The 13,335-nt window shown below is 42.1% G+C and overlaps 1 protein-coding gene across 5 annotated transcripts in view; it reads left to right on the top strand.

Annotated features, from left to right (window-relative positions):
* The window catches only part of LOC143037408 (death-associated protein kinase 1-like), a 385,396-nt gene that overhangs the window by 261,254 nt on the left and 110,807 nt on the right, over positions 1-13,335 (top strand). For 2 of the 5 annotated variants that reach the window (XM_076205551.1, XM_076205552.1), the window contains exon 2: positions 6,216-7,254. The exons of the other annotated variants lie outside the window; for them this stretch is intronic. In XM_076205551.1, the coding sequence (XP_076061666.1) occupies positions 6,340-7,254 (915 nt within the window). In that variant the 5' untranslated portion in view covers positions 6,216-6,339. The remainder of the gene's footprint in view (positions 1-6,215; positions 7,255-13,335) is intronic. 5 annotated transcript variants of the gene reach the window in all.

Consider the following 13,335-nt stretch of genomic DNA (forward strand, 5'->3'; position numbering starts at 1 on the left):
CACGGCATTTCAAACCTTGAGAAGTTCGGCTCAGATGGCCTTGGACCTCGTCATCCCGGAAATGTTTTCGGTTTTCGAAGAAAGTCACCTCGGGGGGGGGGGGGCACCGTCCAGAGTCGGTCGTCCCCCGAGGCGGCGGCGACAACAACAATAATCTGTGACGTCACTTTTTACTCCCAGAGACATAAGAAGACTTCCTCTTAGGCCACAGTCTTTTCACTTGCGAGAAATGGTGAGGGGGGCCTTCCCTGCCTCCTCCTCCTCCCCCTCCCCCCCACGTCCTTACTCATCGTCTTTTTGTTTTTTCTTGTTCCGTGCACCTGCCCAACAGTGACATTTTTCTCCCGACTCATCGATTAGTTTTTCGTTGAAAATCATCTGTTCTTGTTTACCCCCAGTATGTGGTTCACCATCATTTTTCCATTGCAACTCACACACCACCGCTACCAATAACAACAACGACAACAACAACTAACCACTACGAAGTAATCAACCAGGAATGCAGTGTTTAACGTACTATTTGCGTGTCTTACGACTTCGAAGTTTTTTTTTTTTTTTTTTTTTGCGCGCGCGTTTGTGCTTGCGCTCGCGTGTGAAATTGCATGCTGGGGATTTTTGTGACTGGTCTGTTACACTTTTCTATATATCTGTGTGCGAAATTGGGCCACTGTGTACGAGTGTATGCGCGTAGAACTGATTTGGAAGTGAAAGAAATAAGGAGCCAACTGGCGACAGCAGAAGCCGTTACCTTCATATATGCAAAAGGGCAGAAGGGTGTAAACCCATTTTCTAAAAGTTCAGGTAATTTTTTTATGAGTTAGTCTGGTTAGGTAAAAGTTACGTCATATTGTCAGTATCTGGAAGATGATTTTTAAAACTGTTCATCTATTCATTTTTATCTATTTATTTATATATTCATTTTTTACTTTATACCCATAAGATAAGTATAAGAACACGGAATTAAATTGCAGGTTTAATTTGGCCTCATTTATTTACCCGGTAATATCTGGCGGGAAGGGGTATGACTATTAAACGTACACCAGTTGTTTGTAGGAAGCAGTGACACAGAGCTGGCTGGCCTGTCGTCTACTGTAGTTGTTGGGACCTTGTTAACATTGTCGTCGTCTAACCGGAGTCCAACGTCTTGTCGACTGTGTAGTAGTAGCCCCTCACAACGTCGCAAGTAAACGACAAAAAAAATTATGATCATTGCGGATCGTCTGCTGCTACATTGTTATTGGTACATATATTATCAAACATGATTGAATTTAACACATGCTGCTGTAGAGAATAGACTGGAGGGCAGCTGGAGTCAGAGGGAATGTGCCACCACCTACGGAAGGGGGTCCTTCCAGTCTGGCAATATGAAGATGTTTCCCCTGCCACACTGCATTTGAAAACTTCCAAATGTATTTGTCGTCACGTTTTAGTATAGTTTCCAATACTTTACCTCATATATATTATATGTACATTATATATGTATATATATATATGTGTGTGTGTGTGTGTGTGTGTGTGTGTGTTCATCCAACATCGTTTCGAACCAAAAAGGCTTATGTCAGTAAATATACTCTTGTTATTTTAACACATTGTAACTCACATGTAAATATAGAATATGAGGAAAATGAAGTCATTGCCATGGCTGTGCATTGCTGGTCTAGCCTTTGGCCTGTGGGACGTTTGCCTTAAGGGAATAAAAATCAGGCGACAGCAAGTATAAATGCCAGTTGAAATTCACGATTTCCTTAGATGTTGGTGAACAATAGGAAATGTTTTAACGCTGACATTCTCTATCTTTCTAACACACACATACAAACACGCGCACGCAAATCCGGACCCCTAAACCCCTGAAGTAGGCTACCGTGTCGGATTTGAAGGAACGACAGTTCTTACGAGAGTGTAAGGAGCAGCTCCTTTGACAACGGGAATGGCAGGAGCAGCAGCAGCTGTCGTGGGAGCCGCTCTCGCCAATAGTTAGCTAGGTTGGTTGTCGTGTCTGCGGGGTTGTGCCCATCCAAAACAGGAAGGCAGAGCGAGGTCGGTCCGACGTTTTAATTACTCATGGACACGCTCATTTATTTACTAATTTTCCTTTTTCTTTATTGATTTATTTGTTATTATTTTTATCTATTATTTATCTTATTTTTTATTTATTTATTTTTTTCATTTCTATATACTTATTTATCTTGTTTTTTATTTTATTCATTTATTCATTTATTTTGTATCTTGTTATAGGCCCAAAGGTATACTGCCATGGCTTGTCATCGTAACCGAATGCAGTGGAGCGGGAGAGGCGGCTGAGGAGAGGATGGGTGGGTGGGGGGGGGTGCGAGTTCAGTTCAGCTTAGGCTGGGACAACGTGGGGGAGGGGGCGGAGCCGGGGAGTAGCCGGGGGGGGGGGCAGGGCCGGGTCGAAAGTGAGCCGTGACCCAAATAGAAATTCGACATAAAGTGCGAAATCCGCTCTGCCCTATTTCTAGATTAGGCGGTGCGTCCGTGCGTCTGCGCGCGCGCGTATGTGTATCATTGTGTTATCCACGGCGGTTGTAGGATACCCGATAAAAGAATGTTGATGCAGGGGAGAGACTGGGTGTGGTTTACGAATGCCTAGACGCTATCTTTGTGTATGTGTGTGAATCACCATGGTCGTGATATTGACCTCCCGGATGAGAGCTCAGAGCTCGTATTACCGATCTGTGGGTAATACTGTTAACTTACGCGTACGTTTAAGGTCACAGTATTACCCATGTGTGTGTGTATGCGCGCGCGCGCGTGTGTATGACCACGTTGGAATGTCTGGCACCCGTGAGCATGTGCCGCGATTTGGCCATAGGGGACAGTGCCAGACACACGCACGCACGCACGCACGCACACTCAGAGGTCTCGAAGGCATGCTTGCTTGCACATTGGCCTGGTGGTTTTAGGGCTGAGTGGTGTGTTTGTGTGTGTGTGTGTGTGTGTGTGTCTGTCTGCTGGACAAGCAGGCGGGCTAGCAGGCAGAGCAGCAGGCAGCTCAGTGGAATCGATAGGGAAATGCCAGACCCGCCTGCTGGCAGCCAGAGTGTGCTCCTCACGCACTCCTCTCGCACTTGCCCTCCTCCTTCTCCTCCTCCTCCTCCTCCTCCTCCTCCTCCTCCTCCTCCTCCTTTTCCTCCTCCTCCTTCTTCTTCTCCTTCTCCTCCTTCTCCAAATTCCTCTGCTTCCAGTACTCTCCTCTCCTTGCCTCTACTCTGTTGCTTTTCTTCTCCTCTTCTTCCCCCTCTTCTTCCTCCTCCTCTTTCACCACTTCTTTTACTCTCCTCCTCCTCCTTCAAAGGCCTCAAATTTCACAGTCCATTTCCCTTTCCTTTCCTTTCTTCCCCTCCCCCACCCCCATCTCCCATCTCTATATCTCCTTTTATCTCTTCCTTCTTTGCCTCTTGGAGTCTCTCGCTGGAACCCTCTGACGCCGATTCCTTGTTCCTTGCCCCTCCCCTCCCTTCCCCCTCTCTTCCCTCACGACGCCTCCTTCGCCTTTGAGGAGCTCCTAGTTGGAGGGGTCTTCTCCCTCGCTTTTGTCGTCCGTCCATCTCTCTCTCTCTCTCTTTGCTCTCTCTCTCTCTCTCTCTCTCTCTCTCTCTCTCTCTCTCGAGAGAGAGAGAGAGAGCCTCTTCTCCTACTTCCGGCTCGCTGGTGATGTCACACTTCACTGCGTTTTAATTAATATCTAACCCCCTCCTCTCTATCTATCTATCTATATCCGTTTTCTGTGCCTGGTGCTCACTTGGTCCTTGCGTGAGCACATCGCCTGGTAGCCTTCTTGTGTGCACCCCCTCGCATGCAAGGGTATCCTTCTTGAACCACGGACTGGTCCACCCACCCACCCCCCAACACCCTCTGGCCGTCCAGTCTTTCACGGGCCACCTCCATATTTCTTCCTGTCATGCATAGGTGTGTGTGTGTGTGTGTGTGTGTGTGTGTGTGTGTGTGTGTGTGTGTGTGTGTGTGTGTGTGTGTGTGTGTACCCAAAAATGCATATATGCAAATTATATGGAATCATCACATAAATGGACTTTGGAGAAAGCAGGAAAGTCAAATTGTTGGAAACGGAACTAACCAGTCGTTATTGACGATGTGCCCTTGACGAGAAACCAGAAATAGAATACTGGGGAGTTTATTTAGAAAGAGAAAAAATAAAATTAATGTCAACGTAAACAAAGTTTCATAGATACAAAAATGAAATAACGTCACATGGAGAACTAAAGAGACGAAACGGGAAATGGGACACAGATTGAAGTTGGGGTCGGAAGAAGAGCTGGTGAAGTGAAAAAAGAATGGAGGGGAGGGAGGGGGGCGGGAGGGGAGGGAGGTGAAATAAGAGCAAAAGCAAGGATAGAGGCGAGCACACCGGGGAAGTGTAATTGTATGAGAGCAATTTGTAAACAAGACAACTTGGATGGCATATTGGAAGAGAGTAATATTCATGAACTGTGTGCCGGTGTGGAAAAGGTAAGTGATCTCCACTAGGAGGCACTAAACTAGGGGGGTGAAATCACCTGTGCCCCATGTACTTGGTGAACTAGGACAACTGACAGGTATCGGTAGATGTTAGGAACGCATTCGATGAATACATGTACCTGTAACATAACAAAATTTAATTAAATATTGAACACGAGCCTAGAATTTGAACGTAAATGAACAAGACTCAACGAAAGTGGTATGGGAATGCAGAGATGATGAAATAAAATAAATATTTATGAGAGAATAGGGAATTTTGAGGTGAACGACACCAAGGGATGAGAAGACCGAAAATAAAATTAAGATACTTCTTCTCTCCCACCATCCCGACCTCTCTCTCTCTCTCTCTCTCTCTCTCTCTCTCTCTCTCTCTCTCTCTCTCTCTCTCTCTCTCTCTCTCTCTCTCTCTTCATCCTCTTTCTTTTCCCTCTGTGTTCCATCCCTCGAGTCCTTTCTTTCGCGTTCCCTCTCCAATTTTTATCGTTTCACTCACCCTTATCCCTCATTCGTCATGTTCCAGCCCATATTTCTTTTTCACATCTCCACCCGCCTTAGTTCTCTTCTCGATCTGCCCCACAGTCTTTCAAGTATATGACGACTGGGCTCCTTGTCTTAAGCAATGTGAAAACTGGTGGCGTAGGAGGAAGTGTGCTGGTCTCGTATTCGCTTAGTTGTGGGTTCGAATCCCTCCACTCCTCTCCGATTCCCAGCAGGTAACTGTTATCTTGCCCAGCATTCCCTAAAGCACCTAATAGGGCAAAGGTGACGGCTAGCTACGTGCATCTTAGCTTAAGGATCCTCCTCACCTCCTCGGTTATATTAGTCGATGCTTCTTTTTATACCGTCAGCACGGTGACGCATTTTTAAGGAGCCAACCGACCAACCATCGACGGAACAAGGTCTCGAGCGATCGAGACCCCGCTTCGTCCTCTCGCCGTCTCGGCTGAATAAAAAAAGTGTGGCATCAGCCAGAAGTGCGTCGTCACCAATGAATGTGGAAGGAATTAATGGTCGGGCCTGCATTTGGGGAGCGAGCGGGGGAGTGGGGTGCTTTGTGCTCGATTCGAGTTTATGATCACTAGTTCGATTTTAGGCGTCGGACGTGACCTGCGTTGTGTGACTGGTCCACAGGATCTTTCCTTGGGATCATCCTCGAATTGGCCAAGCCTTTCAAGATGCCAGAGAGATATCACAACCTAGCTTTTGTATGGGTAAACTGCCCGTGTCGTAGGTACCATGGGAAGGAAATAGGAAAAATCAAAACGAAGAAGGGTAGGAAAAAAAAAAAAAAGGCCAGATGGTGTTGTGTTTGAAATCTGCGGGGTCGTTGTGCCACGTTTCGTTCGTTGCTTGCGTCATGACGTGTTGTTAGGGTTCTCGCGCCAGGTGTTTGTTTAGCTAATGATGTTCGCTGTAAGAAAATGGTTTTGCCTTCGTGTTGACATACGTTATAAGAATAAACTGCGTTTAAAAAGGGAGACATGGTTCCAGAACATTGCATTTCTCCGCTGCATCTAGTAGCATAGATGATTTTTTTTTTTTCGTATGAAAAACAAAAGTTCGTGGGTCAGATACTTTTTAGCGAATAAAATTTACCAAACAAAATATACCCCAAAACACCCTCAACCATAGAATAACACATACAAAAAAAGTGTTGCTACCTGTGTAGCGTAGAGGACCATTCTGAAGTCTTTCCCTCTTTTTTTTCCACTGGCCAGAGAACGAAAGCCAGTTGTCCCATAGGTGGTGCATAAGTATGTAGAGGCTCTGAACTCCGACTACGAACGAGATACAAATGTTAATTTCTGTGTACGAACCGACGCACTTCGGCATCCATTGAAGATGACATCACGCAGCGAGCAAAGGCCGCAGCTGCTGTACTCGGCCTCGACCGAGGTCACCCCGCTTGTCCTCCCGTCTCCCACGTCGCCTCCTTCGGCTGCCCCTGCGTCATTGGCCGCTTCTGCGCCTCCTCTCTCGCCTGTCCCCGCGACGCCCACCCTGTCGCCGACCCCCACCCTACCATCGCCGCCTTCGTCTGTGCCCCTCATACCTACGGCAGTGTCTTCGTCGTCATCTCACCCGCTCGTTCGAGGGTCCTCCCTGCCGCCGCCGGCGTCCATCCCGCTCATCCCCAAGTCAGTATCTTCTTCAGCACACCCGCTAGTTCGAGGTTCTTCCATGCCGCCCCTCGCCACTGTGCCCCTCATACCGACGTCAGTATCTTCGTCAAATCACCCGCTAGTTCGAGGGTCCTCCTTGCCGCCGCCTGCATCTGTGCCCCTCGTGCCTACATCAGCGTCATCGGCAAGTACCCTTACGAGAGGCGTCTCCTTGCCGCCCAAACTCCTCGAGGAGAGCGTGACCTCTTCTACCATTCCTGATGGAGGGGAAGAGAAAAGGAAGGCCTCTGGTGCTGTAGTAGGAGGGCGGACAGAAGGCGGTGTTGTTGGTGGTGGTAAAGAGGCAACCCAAGACGGTAAAGCGGGAGAGGGCAGTAGTGGAGAGGCAGGCGAAGGAGGAGTTGCCGGGGAAGTGACAGGAACCACTACTGCAGGAGACGCAGCTGGGGTGGTGGACGGCGGAGCGAAGGGAGGCTCAAAACTTCTGGGGAAGAGCCCTGTTGGGGTCGCTGTGACCGCCGTGCCGCAGGCGGGGTCGCCGAAGGGCGAACCGCCCTCCACGGAAAATCTGACGGGGGACTTGCCTGTCCCGCCGCCTGTCGAATCCCACCGCTTCCATGCAGAGGATGGGAAGGTATATATATATATATATATGTATATACATGTATACATACTCTTTATGTGTATGTTGCACTCGCATGCACATGGTTCCCTGGCCATTGCTAGCTGTGACTTGTCTCTTAATTTACAGAAGGATGTAAAGATCACTGATGAACTAAAATTTAATTTGTCTTTTGGCCTTTGTAAAGGGTTGATATGCATAGTTGCTTCCACCTCCACCCAAAGCCTACACTATGGTTTTGAGTTATTTGAAGCTTTTGTGCCTAGATAGATCATTGGTAATGGGGTTTTCAGTGGGTACATAATTCAGGACATGTTTATATGTAGTATTTTATACATGAGCCATTCCTTTATTGACATGTCACCCCAATGGCCACCATGACAAGCTTGTGTGGAGGTGGAGACAATTGTTTATTATTTATTTGTTTGCATTGTGTAGTTTTGATTCATAAACTAATCACTATATTAACTTGTGTTTATATAAACAATCTAGTGATATTTTCATTGCAGTGCAGTATATTTCATAGATATTCTTGGTGTCTGCTGTAGTAGAAAACAAAATATTAAATCTTGTTATTTCATAACAGGGCGAAAACAGGCTAAGTCATTTAGTGAGGAGATTTTGTAGTATTGTCTAGATAAGGTATTGGGGTATTCAGGGAAATATGCTCCTACTTTCAAAAGGGACTGGGCAATATTTGATTGAATATACCTGTATTCACCACCACCGGCAGGATACTACTCAAACAGCTATCGCAACCTACGACCCAGACCATGCAAAACATCCACATAGAACCATAGTCACACACATAACTAATCAAGCCCCTCAAGAAAGACCACCAATCCTAATACTACGACAGCAAACCCCAGATGTAAATCCAGAGAGAAAACCCCAGACACGCCAGACAAGAATCACATTAGCTTGACTGCTCATGACACTATCCATCATTGAGACAGTACCAACACAGAATAGGCCTGGCCACTATTTCAAACTGCTTCAAATGCAACCACCACACAGAAAAGACACGGATCACCTCATTCCACTGTGCCCCACACTAACAATACACAGATGACAATACATTATCTCTTATAAGTGATTTGTGGTCCCAACCAGAGGCTGTAGGTGATTTCCTGGATGCCATTGGGTCCTCTGCAAGAGAGACCAGGGGCAATGGATTGGCCATCATAATCGTTATCATCATCATCACCGCCACCACCACCACTATCATCATCCTCATCACCACCATCATCATCATCATCATCATCATCATCATCATCATCACTGCCACCACCACCACTATCATCATCATCAGCAGCAGCAGCAGCACCACCAACTACACCACCACCACTGCCACTGGCACCATCATCATCACTGTCATCATCATCATCCTCAGCAGCAGCATCATTACTACCACCATCATTATTAATGTTATATATTATTGTCATCTTTGTTATTATTGGTATTATTATAATCATTATTATCATTATTATTATTATGATTATGATTATTATTATTATTACTATTATCATCATCATCATCATCATCATCATCATCATCATCATCATCATCATCATCATCATCATCATCATCATCATCATCATCATCATCATCATCATTATCATTATTATTATCATTTACCATTAAGGTGTAAAAGGCACCTCAATGTTTAAGTAGCATGTGTAGGAGATGAAACTTTTTTGTCTCACCTACTTGCAATGGAAATATCATTATTTTAGTACTGTTGTTATAGTACATTGATCTCTATTGTATAATCAGTCATTGTTGTATACGCTGTTGTGCAATCAATATAATTGCTGTTCTTTGTATTTAAATTTGCATGGAATTGTCGTTATTACTAATATATTTCATTGCCTTCTCATATTACTCTTTTCATCAGATGGAATTGATACACAAATTTCATTATATAATGTCGTGTTGTCATTGTATTGCATTTTATCTCAAATATTTTGAGAAAAACATTGATGTGTATCTTTTATATACGTACATGTTCAAGTTTGTTGTAGATTCAATCAAATATTTGAGACTTGGGCAGGAATGAGAGTCACATTTGGAGAAAGACCTAGAATATGAAGGATGGAGGGAGGGAAAAAGGCTTTGGATGCTTGTGCTGTCTTTAGAATAGGGAAGAAAGGGTGCAAAAGACAGGGATACATGGAGAGATTATAAAATGATAAAATGATGACACAACCCAGAAGCATGTTCCTCACATCTACTCTGTAGTTGAGTGGATACAATTGTGGGTAGAGGGTGGAGAGTTGGGGTGGTGGGGGCAGGCGGTTGCTGTGTGATGAGGTGGCGGTGGCAAACAAGTCTCAGCTGTTGGGTTCTGTGGTGCATGAGGTGTGCCACATTGCACTTGTAGCAGACAGCAAAAATCCAACAACTACAGTCACCCCTTAATCACATCCATAAAGGGTCATAAATATTTCCACAAATATACAGTTCTGCTAGATATAAACCTTTTTGGTTATGATTAAAGAGTGACAATAGTTGTTGGAGCCTTGTTGTGTGTTTCACACAGTGTTTGTTACATTTAGTGTGGCAGGGAGGGGTGATGGTGGGGGAAAGGGGAATAGGATGGAAAAGGGTTGTAATAGTGGTTCATATAAGGGAGATTGAGACCTTTCTATATATATTCATTGATTTAGTACTTTATGAAGTGAGACTGTTAATAGTTGACCAAATATTCAGAATTGAAATATATGATATATCCCAATAAAAGGTTTATGTTGCTTGCACAGTCAGTGTATGGCATTAGAAAAATGAGTTACTTTGAGAAGGATAAGATACAGTGTTCTTTGGTAGCTATTACACAGTTATTTGATATCTTACCCATAGTTTCCGAATTCTGTATTGTGTGCTAATGTCCTTGATTTGCTTTACAACCTTTACATAAAATAATTTTGTAGTGGAACTCAAATATTTTTCACAAAATTAAAAGAAAAAATATTTGTTCTACTCCAATAAAATCACTTCAAGCTGAATGATAGTCATTCATACAGCTGTGTATTTCATTGACATGACCCCATCCCAGGATAAATGTTAAAGATGTTTGTGAACCTCACAATCTGCCAATGGTGTGTTTTGTACTGAATTGAAATTAGAGCCTGAACCTCAAGTTCATTAAACTTTATTAAAATTAGAAATAATTAACCAGGAAATGTATATTAAAATATTAACCTGGAAATGAGTATGAATTCAATTACATTGGTTTTGATGAATGTTATTAATTTGTAGGTCTGTGTGTACTCTGTATTCTTTCAAGTAAAAATGTAGTATGTAAATATTTGTATGTAATAAGTGATTATTGTGCTCTGCCATAATGATTTGCATGGTATTCATTTGTACATGTGTGTGGAATGTATTTGCCTGCAATGGATTGATTAATACAGGAAAGAAGCTACACTTGTATGGTCCTATCTCTCTTCTCCATCTATTGTACCCTGCATTAGATTTGTTTACATTTTTAGCTTGGGGCTTATCATCTCCTAGTAATCTTGATGTCAGAAAATCACATGGACCAGATGAAATGGCAAACTGGATTTTGAAAGAATGCAGGAATGAACTGGCAGATATAATACATAGCATAATAATCAGTTCATTGAAAGAAGGTAAAGTTCCAGAAGATTGGAAAAAAGCAAATATAGTACCTATATATAAAGGGGGAAATAAAGAAGACCCTAACAACTATAGGCCAGTCTCTCTAACAAGTACAATAGCAAAAATTTGTGAAAGAATTGTAAAAAATAGATGGGTAAAATATTTAGAAAAAAATGTGCTAAATCCAAGACAATTTGGATTCAGACAAGGACGATCATGCGTCACCAATTTAATATGTTTCTATTCAAAGCTAATAGATATAATACAAGAAAGAGATGGGTGGGCTGATTGCGCATTTCTAGACCTAAAAAAAGCTTTTGACAAAGTACCACATAAAAAGTTGCTTTAGAAATTAGAAACTGAAGGAGGAATACAGGGCAAACTACTAAATTGGATGGAAGACTTTTTGCAAGAAAGAAAAATGAGAGTAGTAATAAGAGACCAACACTCAAAATGGGATGAAGTAATAAGCGATGTTCCACAAGGAACAGTTCTGGCCCCAATAATGTTTGCTATTTATATTGATGATATGGGGGAAGGAATTGAAAGCTATATGAGCTTCTTTGCAGATGATGCAAAACTATTGAAAAAAGTAAACACGGAAGAAGATTGTGAATCACTACAGAGAGATCTAAACAAAGTACAGGAATGGAGTAGGAAGTAGGAAATGGAGTTCAATACAAAGTGTAGTATAATGGAATTTGGAAAAAGTAAACACAGAATAACAGGATCATATAAATTGGGAGAAGAAAGAATAAAAAAAGTGGAAAATGAAAAGGACCTGGGAGTCATTGTTATGAATAATATGTCACCTGAGAAACATATAAATAAGATTTTTGGAGAAACCTATAATTTAATAAGAACAATCAAAGTTGCATTTACATATCTGGATGAAGAAATGGTGAAGAAAATTCTAATCACCCTGATAAGACCAAGATTGGAATATGCGGCAACGATATGGTCACCAAGTACAAAAAAATGTATAAAAAAACTTGAAAGAATACAAAGAGCAATTACGAAATTGGCACCTACACTCGCAAAACTATCATATGAAGAGAGACTAGCAAAACTTGAACTACAGACACTAGAGCAAAGAAGAGAGAGAGGAGATTTGATAACTATTTACAGAATCATGAAAGGCATAGAAATTACTGATAGAGAGAATTTGATAAAATGGGATGACAGAAATACAAGAGGACATGGAAAGAAAATCAAAAAGGATAGCTATAGAAGAGACCTGAAAAAGAACAGCTTTCCTCACAGAGTAATAGACAGTTGGAACAAGTTAGATGAGAAAGTGGTGTGTGCAAAAACAATACATGAATTTAAAAATAGTTTAGATAAAATGAGATATGAAAACGGGACACCACGAGCATAGCTCCCCTTCCCGTAAAATACGACTAGGTAAATACAACTAGGTAAATACACAAAATACTAAATCCTAAACAATTTGGTTTTAGAAATGGAAGATCATGTACCACAAACTTAATATGCTTTTACTCAAGATTAATAGATATAATACTAGAAAGAGACGGATGGGCAGATTGTGCTTTCTTGGACTTAAAAAAGGCTTTTGGCAAAGTACCATACAAAAAGCTACTAAGAAAAACTGAAATAATAGGTGGAATACAAAGAAAGTTATTGGAATGGATGAAAGATTTCTTTAATGGGAGAAAAATGAGGGTGTTACTTAGAGACAAGAACTCAAATTGGGAAGATAGGATAAGTGGAGTCTCACAAGGCTCTGTATTCACTCAGATAATGTTTGCTATTCATATAAATGACATGGATGAAAGTGTGGAATGTTATATGAACTTCTTTGCAGATGATGTGAAACTAAATAGAGTAAGTACAAAGGAAGACTGCAAATCTTTTCAAGAAGACCTGGACAAAGTCTGTAAATGGAGTCAGAAGAGTGAAGTGAACTTCAACATTAAGAAATGTAGCATAATGGAATTTGGAAAAAAAAATAAAAATAGAATGGCATGTCAATATAAAATTGGTACAAAATAAATTAAAAAAGTAAACTCAGAAAGGGACCTAGGAGTAACTATCTCAAATGACATGGCATCAGACGAACATGTCAACAAATTAGTCTGAGAAACTTTTAACTTATTAAGATAAATGAAAGTAGCCTTTGACTACATGGATGAAGAAATGGTAAATAGGATATTAGTTACAGTGATAAGACCAAAATTGGAATACACTGTGACACTATGGACACCTAGTTCAAAGAGCTATGACAAAGATTGGATAAACTAAATCTGCCAACCCTGGAACAAAGAAGAGAAAGAGGTGATTTGCTAACCTTGTACAGAATTATGAAAGGGATGGAAATTCTTGATAGAGACTTACTAAAGTGGGACAGAATAAAAACAAGAAGACATAAGAAGAAACTTAAGGATAGTTACAGAAGAGATCTGAAAAAGAATAGCTTCCCATGCAGACTGATAGATATCTGGAACAAAATGA

The sequence above is a fragment of the Oratosquilla oratoria genome, chromosome 22 (assembly GCF_046742065.1).
Source record: "Oratosquilla oratoria isolate Oo_2021 chromosome 22, ASM4674206v1, whole genome shotgun sequence".
Lineage (NCBI taxonomy): Eukaryota > Metazoa > Arthropoda > Malacostraca > Stomatopoda > Squillidae > Oratosquilla > Oratosquilla oratoria.